Source organism: Capsella rubella, unplaced genomic scaffold, assembly GCF_000375325.1.
Source record: "Capsella rubella cultivar Monte Gargano unplaced genomic scaffold, Caprub1_0 scaffold_6, whole genome shotgun sequence".
Lineage (NCBI taxonomy): Eukaryota > Viridiplantae > Streptophyta > Magnoliopsida > Brassicales > Brassicaceae > Capsella > Capsella rubella.
The window spans coordinates 8,720,676-8,730,090 of NW_006238918.1; the positions used below are offsets into that span (position 1 = coordinate 8,720,676).

Consider the following 9,415-nt stretch of genomic DNA (forward strand, 5'->3'; position numbering starts at 1 on the left):
ATTTATATTGGGACAATAGAAAAGGACCTTCCTTAAAGGAAAAAACGAAGAAAGAAAAAAAGGGTCACAGAAGTTCAAAGAAGTAATGATGAAGAACTCACAAGCATGCCCATTATTTTAAATCTCACCTTTGCTGCTGCAAATTGCTTTATTAAGAAAACAGAATAATGAGAATAAAACTACACTTTTTTATAATTCCATCTTCTTTATCTATATATTGTTCACTTTTTTAGAAAGTTTGTGGGGGAACCAAAAATCAATTTCCAAACAGGTACGTAGAATAATCATTATAAGGTTTCCATTCGATTCGATAAAGACCTCGATCCAAAAATTAATATCACGTTGCGATTCTTATTCTTTATCAATCATATTGCTTTGACAATCTTTGTCCCATATAACATTTTCTTAATGGATCTCATCTCAGAGATAATATATATTGTCACTTACTCAATTTCCAGTATGTTTTGAGTAAGATTAGATTGGAACATGATCTCTAAACTCCAACAATTCATTTTTAATTTAAATTCCAGCATCTAAATATGTAAAATTCTGTAAGATTATATTCAAGAATTTTGAAATGATGTAATCTTCAATTTTAGTACTTTAAAGTTGCTATTGTGTCAACAAATTAACTAATTTTTTTTTTTTTTGATAAAAACGTAATCAAAAATAAATCATTTATAGATTTAATAGAAAAAGGAAAAAAAATAGCGTTCTCACAAGAAAAAATATCATATATAAATAAATATATATATAAAGACATTATTATATATATATATATATATATTATATATATAAAAAATAGACATAATTTTAGAATGATTTGAATTATAGTTTCGACAAGTAAATCACGTATAGCATGCAAATAATTAAAGGGACAACTAAAATCTTCGGATCCATATATTTCCTAATATCAAATCATTAGCGTGCGGCAATTTAGATGCATTGCATGTGAACGAACTGGTCATATTGCAAACCGAGCTTAACCATGATAATGAACTTTTCCGTTTAGTTCTTTTTGTTTTGTTTTTGGCTTGTTGCTAACAATACAACTAATAACGCGTATATTCATAATTCATGCAAGAAGAATCAACCGATTGGGCTGGAGCAGAGCTATCGTCACATAGTTGTAGCTTTTAGTCTTTCATTTCGTGAAAATAGTAATATATTTTTCCGTATTGACAGCTGATAAAGTTATAATTAGCCTAAGATTTGGCTAAGATACCACCAATAGTGGTGCTTTTAGGTTTTATTTACCCGAACCAAACCAAAAAACGTTTAATTCAATATACCATGGTTTCTATGAATACCAGAAATTTACCGAAATCCAAAATTTTGTTCGGTTTAATTCAGTTTTTCGAGTATGCTTACCATATGTGTGGTGTTATGTGGAGATTCTTTTACGATGTATCTTAATAATAGCTTACATAATGGAGTTTTTGTACTCAAACTGGATCGGACCAAGATTGGTATGAAATTGCAAGTGTCTGACAGGGTTTTACTAACGGACACTTCACACTAGCAAAGCTAAGTGGCAATGAGAAACCTGATATACACACTTGCGGTCGAAACAAACGCATTTGTTCAAATTTGCAACTATTTGACGTATCCTATATTTTTATTGTGGCTAACAAAGAATATTTTGATTTCTTTTTTTTTCTAGTTTAGTATAAGTGCTGGCAAACACAAATCACTCAAATTTAAAAGTTGGATTTGTATGTATGGTCGTCTCAAGCCACAGCTAGGGACACTCTTTTTCTACTTGGCAGCAATCCCAAATTATTTTAAAAAAAAAGATTTGTAAATGGAAAGAAAATAAAGACCCACCGTTGAAAAATGAAAACATGCATGGAACAAAAACACCAAAAAGCTAACACAAAATTTTCAAACACCTTCCAAACTACTACTACTACTCTCTCTCTCTCTGTCTTTTAGATATCTTTCTTCTCATTGTTCTATCTTTTCACTACACTATATCCCCACTTATTCACACATGTGTATAATTTTGTATTCTTGGTTTTTACAAGAAGAGAAACAAGAAAATGATAAACAAATTTTTATATAATAAGAAAATATACTATACATTACATAATAATAATAGCATATGATCGATTGCTCTTATAGAAACTAGAATCACAGTGTTTCAAAAGAGGCCAATTCAGATCAAAATGTCTTTTGGGGGAAATTAGCCTTTTTCTTCTCTTCACTACTACTCAAACGACGCCGTTTTGCTGAAAATAAAATAAAAAGAATACGCTAAAACGACAGGGCCGTTTCTTTAAAGCGTCTGAGTTGGTAAAACAGAACAAAGCTCAATGGAACCGTAGTGAAGCAGCTCTTCAATCATTTGCTCGATATGATCATCCTCCAAGGGACTAAAGTTCTGTTCCATGTTCATGTTTCCATCTTCCCACTTGATCTCCGTCGTCTCTGCTTTTACTCCTCCTCCTCCTCCTCCTCCTCTGTTAAACTGGTTCCCATTGGCCATCACGCCATTGATGTTGTCCCCGTCAGTTTCCGTGGTTCGTAATCTTGAGTTATGAGTTTGTGTTTGCGTTTGCGTTTGTTTGGTCATCTGAAGAGAAGCCATGTAGCATTTGTGGAGTTTGGCTGTGAGAGTTGCTGAGAGAAGCTTGGAAGAGGAAGTAGGAACTGCATTAGGGTTGTATGGGAAATTGGTACGTGCTCTCGGGCCACACATTAGCCTCGCAGCCTCGTCGTAGGCTCTTGCCGCATCTTCCGCGGTCTCAAATGTTCCCAACCAGATTCTTGTTTTCCTAAAACCGAAAAAACAAAACATAATCAGGTTTTGGTCCAGAACTTCTTAGTTAATTATAAACACGAGGATGTTTTGGTAATCTTTAAAAAAAGGGGGAAGGAGAAGAGTTCTTACAAGAGAGGGTGACGAATCTCGGAGACCCAAGAACCCCAATGCCTTTGTCTAACACCTCGGAAACGTTGTTGTGGTCGTGCCATTTTAGTTTTGCTTGTGGATGAGAATGGAGTAGTGTATGGTTTGTTCAGGTGAGTTTTTAAGTGTTTAGTGGTTTGTGGAAATGTTAAGAAAGAAGAAGAAAAGAATGATGAGAGTGAAGGAGCCTTATTGGAAGAGTGAAGGGTGGCTATAAGTACTGTTGGCTTTAGCTTCATAAAGAGAGAGATAGAGAAATGTCTTTTTTTTTTTTTTGTGTGTGTGAAAATTTCTTGTGGCAATTAACTGGCAATCAATTTGGTCCTAATTTGGACCCACGGCGTTACCAATACGATACGACCCAAAATAAAAAATCTCTCATGGATTTTGTTTTTTTTTTGAGAAAGAGACTGAGAGAGCTCTCTATAATAATAATTCTTAAATTTACTTCATTTGTTGTATTCGAAGTTGCTGCGACATGGGCAAATGGATTATCTAAGACCATCATTATTGGGGGGATCTTAGAGGCTAAAATCCCCCGGTTTTTGTAAGATCTTTTCTTTGCAAAAACCGGGGGATCTTAGCCTCTAAGATCCCCCCAATAATGATGCCCTAATACTGTCAGATATGGTATTTATAATTATATTGAAAGCTTTAGAAAACTTGTACATGCTAAACTGTCAGAATAATATATTTAAACCTATATAGTTTTGGTAAGTCTTATCGTAACTTAATCTACAAACTCAAATTTATTACCACATACATATTTATCACAGATTCGTGTAAAATTACATATATTTAATGTTTAGTTTTAGTTATTTTGTCCTTAGTTACGTATATTATACTTGAACAAGAAATACATTATAATCTCTATAAATCAATTTATTATTTCTGTCCAAATTAGTTTTTCTGTTCAATTTATTTATCCATGATATATAGTATCGTAGTTTTGATATTACAAATTTATAGAATTGTTGATGTAGTTATACATATTATGGAGTAAATTTAGCTATGAATATTCATTAATAACTCTAATTATTATATGTATAAGCATCAAATGTATTTTGTTTTTGCAATTGTGAACAAGTTGGATCCAAAAAGAGATTTTGGCTGCGGTGAAACTTCAAACCCACTGTATCTATTTTCACATGGGTTTGATCATCACAACATGTCTCTATATCATAGATACTGCCAAATTTTTCTAGATTTTTCCCCCAACTAATTAATAATAATAATAACAATAATAATTGGAAAAATAATAATCAATAGTTTTGATAACTAGTGTGACTCTTTCATCACCATTCTTCGCCCATGTGAGCCTTCGATAATGACTCAATCAAACCATCTTCAAAAACTATCATCTATTTTTATTTTATAATTATTGAAACAAACCTTAATATATTCTCTCATCATACCCATGATTTCTTGAGTATACAGTTTACCTACGAGTCTGTGACCTATAATAATAAAAAAAAAAAACTATACATTATTAATTATTTGTCATTTAGAACATTTAGGTTTATACTTTATACTAACAAAATATAATGACTAGTGTATATTGCTAAAACTCCATATTCAGACAATATATATACTTTTAGAGTAGATAATAATTGAAATAAGAGGTAATATAGAAGAATATGTTGGGGTAAAAGAGTGTGCAGGTAGAATGGATACATCAAGATTGACAAGTGCCAAATATTATTTCGTTCAGTCGAGTGACAAATTGATGAAAGAATCTTAGACCGCAATTATGACAAAAAGAAAAGAAAAAAAAACACTAGAGAAGGTCATTAACTTTTTTATCAAATTATTGATCATTTTAACCCTACTTATAATCATTTTTAACCCTAATAATTAACAAGTTTATGCTTTTTTCGTCGTTACATAATACATATTTACATCCATATATGTCTAATAAAGAAGTAAACCTAATTTAGTGCATTGATATAGTTATGGTCTTTCCTTTGATTCAAATAGTGTTATAAGTCGAAATAATATATATATAGTAGTTAATTAAGTTAGTTTTTGATTAATAAAGTGATATAATTGTCTTGGTCGATCAAATAATGAAGCAAAGCATGTGGGGGTGATGAGAAGCTCAAACAAAGACTGTTTTTTTTTCTTTTTTTTTTTGTATAAGTTACATTGCTAAATTTGTCTATTTGTTACTGTTTTGGCACGTGTGAGTATCGTAAACTATTCATTCTTCCAACTACTAAACATACTTCTGAAAGAGAAAGAGTAAGACTATCTCCAACTAAGGTTCATTAACATAGATTCTAGGTACGTATAATTAACAACATTCATACGAAGTATTATGCATGCTAGTTTTAATACGTGAGATTTTACAATAAACACATATATATCTCAATCTTGCAAACTATTATAAATATGAATTAACAAGTGAAATCATTAGCTAATATTTTGTAGATTGTTTGTCTTTATATAGCGTAGAGAGGGTCATCATAGGTTTGGTGAATCATAGTATTATTAACTTATCTTGATTGTGTTTTTTGTCGAACATTATATACAATTATGATCTTTTAACCTAAATAAACATATTACAAAATTAGTGTTTTGCGACTACATACAAAGTTTATGGGAAAAATGAGACAAAGTATTATGAATAAATTAAGGTAACGACCCTACGGCGTAAACGCGTGACAAGGGACCCATAACGACATACACAAACATGGGTGATGAAATGGTTTTGATTGTGATTCATGTCTTTTTCTTACATTATAATTATATATATACCAAAATCTATCATTTTAGCCTTTGTTTTAAAAATCGTCTTGCGTTAGTCGGGTGGTCGAGGTGCGCCTAACAAGAAAATCGGGGATTAAAAAACACAGTATAACATACAAAACTATAATATTGGCTTCCAAATTGTAGTAAATGTATCAAAATTATAATTTTAAAACCAAATTTATGTTTTTCATTAAAATTTTAGACATAAATTATTGTAAAACATCACAAATTCTCAATATAAGTGTTTAATAACCGACAAAAAAAATTTAAATTACGAATAGTCACTAATCGAAACAGATAAAGTGGACCTTACAATTACACGGGAAATAATCGGACCTAGGCGATGATTTTTTAAACAGAATTTAGCTATACATATGGTTTTAATCTATAGCTAAAATGTGAAAATTAATAAGGTGACGTCCATATCAAAGACCGCCACTCTCTCGTCCCATTCCACAATCAGTCACATGCAAATATGTAGAGGGTCCATTGAATCCACAACAAAAGGTCACAACAAAACTATTATTCTATAGAACTAATGTATAGTTTTCATCATATTATTATATAAAAAAAAAACTTAGTCATTCATACATATGATATAATATATGATAATGGATTGGAAGTTAATTCAACATGGACTTTTGGATGGTTTCAGAGACGTTGTTCCTCAGCTTGCATACACACATGCAGTATCTTTTTGGTGTTATCTATGCAATTTTTATATGTTCTTGGTACAAGAGAATCTAATCTATGTTGACAATATTTTCTCTTTTTATAATTTTTGAGAAAAGAAAAAAAAAATCCTGAAAGAAACAAAATATTATATCGAGTTTGTTTGCCTTTTTGTATATTTTATGTCGGGAGATCAAAAAAATTTCACAAACATAGAATCAATGGTTTGAATGTTCATAATTGTTGTTGGCATTAAAGCCACTAATTCCACAAAATGTAATTGCTCATATTGAAATTGTATGGTTCTTTTCGATGAAATAAGATTGGGTATGACTTTAAAGATCAAGATTTATAATTTACGATAACTAATGTATTAAAAAATGTAAGAGAGATCTTCTTCATGGATCGTGTAATTTACGCTTAAGTTAACGAATTCATCTAATAATCTATGTGGTTCAAAATGTCAAAATATTGATAACTAATTCTAGCAATTTCATTGTATTGCTATATATATATACATATATGTGTTGTGCTAAAGTATCATATAACATATATATTTAAACCTATGGTTTTTGCTATTGTATTTTAAATGTTCATTCATTTTATGGGTTACCAAACAAAACATTATATTTGTTTCCTATAACTCTCACATGCATAGTCGACTAAATTAAATATAGAATGTAATACACAACAATAACACTTTATATATAGTACAAATGATTTGATCTTAGAAACTCTCTGATCAATGTAGATTATGTATATATGAACCTAGGAGGACTCAAAAAGAATATAGAAGAAGTGATCAAGTTGGAGATAAAGAACGCGGTTTTGGTTCTTTTTGGAGCTAAGTAAAATGTTACGTTTGACTACCAAAAAGACAGAGAAATTGGAGTTGTGACTTTTTTGTCATTCTCACCCATTCATCACCGCACTCCATGGGATCTTTGTTCCCTCTCCTTATCTCTTAATCCGTTTGATGAAAGTTCTTTTGTTCTTATATACATAAATACAAAATTGCTTCTAGCTACTATACCTTAGCCACACAATTATGTAAATTTGGTGAAAATGAAAAGATAAGAAAAATTATATTTCTTGTGGCAAAAATGCTAAACCCATCTCTCGGCTCATTTCCATGTGCCTTTTGTTCATCAATGCAATTTTTTCTTCTGAACAAAGAACATCAATTATAAGTTTCTTTGGCTCTAAAACTATATATGAATTTCATATGCATATCAATTCCCTCTGATTTTCATGATTCCTTCATTTTATTGTTTGTAATCATTTTGAACAAGGAGTAATAGTTAGTATACTTTTTTTTTATCTTTTTTATATTAATTTAATTTATTTATAAAAATGGTCGGAAATTTGTAGGAACTTTTTCTACAAAATTCTGACAAATATTTCCGACAAATTTTAGACGATATTTGTTCGTCAGTAATATCCGACCAATTTCCCACAAATATTAGTTTTCAACTAAAGAATATCGACCAAATTTTGTTTTGTCAATAATTCGTCGGAATATGTATGTTTTGTCAAAGAATACCGATATAGTCGTCGAAAATTGGCGTGCTTTCTTGTAGTGTATAAAGTAGTCTTGCATTGGCATGTGTATGTGTGTGTGGCAATACAAGGAATAGTATACAATGAATGAATGGAAGATAACTTGGATTCACTAGGCCATGTGAATGATGTGAGCTTTGGGACAATGGTGAATCTCCCAATGGTTGAATATGGAAGAAGAAACTTTGACTTTATTGTTCGGTAATGTTGTTTTTTCAGTTTTCACGTTACGATTTTTTCCTCTTGTCACTCTCATGAGCCGCTCAGTCCCATAGCAGCATAGCAGCACCAGCACATGTACGTCCATATCTAACACAGACACTTTTTATTATTTTAATATCAGTTTCGGGAAATAAAATGTTTATAACTTGTGCTACTTTTTATTATTTTAATAGAATTATTCTTTTAGCGTATAGTTTTTGGACATTACAACCGGACCCAATCGGACATATGTTAGTAATGTTATTGTATCATCCAAATATTAAATTTTAAAAATCAATTTAACATTCAAAATTTAGGTAAAATATAGTCATGAAAAAATCTTTAAAAGACAGACACCTTAAATTTATAGATTTTGCATATTCGAGAGTAATATATATTTATTTTGATTGTAAAATATTTATTTAAAAAATATTACTAAAAAGTTTATAAAAGGACCAACCGTGGACGAGAAAGCAAATATGTATGTTGAAGGAATTAGTAGGCTTTAATAGTTGGGTCTGGTCGACGATGAAATCAATGTCTTAAATGGGCCTAGCCTAGCCCACTAATTGTTATACGCAGTCCAATCTCACTTCTCGTTGGTGCTCCTATGCGTTTGCCCTCGTCGCTCATCATTTGCCTTGAACGAACATAAGGGTTTGGTTAAATTTTGATATTCTTTCTCTAATAAGTGGAAATTTGATACTTTTAACTTTGATAATTTTAGATGGCAGAAATGAAAAAGTCTCATTTGGGTCCTAAGATGATAATAAAACACAATTAGAAAGTAGTTTTTTTTCTTGAATGTGATAAGAAAATAGTATAAATGGGCTACAATTTTCTTTTGGGGTTTTAGGAAAACTAAAATCTCACGGGCCTAGCTAAAATCTGTTAGTGGCATTCAACGTGGCCTTTCTTATTCACATGTAATTCGATTTAATGATCGATGAATGGATGCATAATGTTAACTTGCAGTGACCCTGCCGATAAGCAGGCCGCACCAATGCAGAATTAGTTTTTTGGATTTGGTTTTCGTCCATCGGACAACACAAGATGAGAGAATTATTGTAATCCACGAAAAGAGATAAACTCAAACTCAATTTGATATTATGTAACTAGGATTTTTAGCAAGATGAATTTTTTTGTGAGAACTTATATACGTAACGAAAACTTATTAGTGTGTACTCTGAGAATTGTTTCAAAACATTTTTCCGTGTTTTGAAACAATTTCATAAACTCAAATGATTTTCCAAATGATATTTGACTTTATGAATTTCATAAACAATTTTCCGTGTTTTGAAACAATTTCATAAACATTAT

At 30.8% G+C, this 9,415-nt stretch overlaps 1 protein-coding gene across 1 annotated transcript; it reads right to left on the reverse strand.

Annotated features, from left to right (window-relative positions):
* Positions 1–2,110: 2,110 nt before the first annotated feature.
* On the reverse strand, positions 2,111–3,088 carry LOC17882981 (ethylene-responsive transcription factor ERF003). Its single transcript, XM_006288463.2, has 2 exons — positions 2,894–3,088; positions 2,111–2,777 (listed from the first exon to the last, which is right to left on the reverse strand). Exons 1-2 carry the CDS (start codon positions 2,974–2,976, stop codon positions 2,279–2,281), a joined length of 582 nt encoding a protein of 193 aa, XP_006288525.2. The 5' UTR covers positions 2,977–3,088; the 3' UTR covers positions 2,111–2,278.
* Between the last annotated feature and the right edge of the window lie 6,327 nt (positions 3,089–9,415).

Coding starts and splice junctions, on each gene's coding strand:
- LOC17882981 (XM_006288463.2), bottom strand. CDS start 2,976: ATGGCACGACCACAACAACGTTTCCGAGGTGTTAGACAAAGGCATTGG. Junction 2,778..2,893: donor GAGATTCGTCACCCTCTCTT/GTAAGAACTCTT, acceptor TTTCGGTTTTAG/GAAAACAAGAATCTGGTTGG.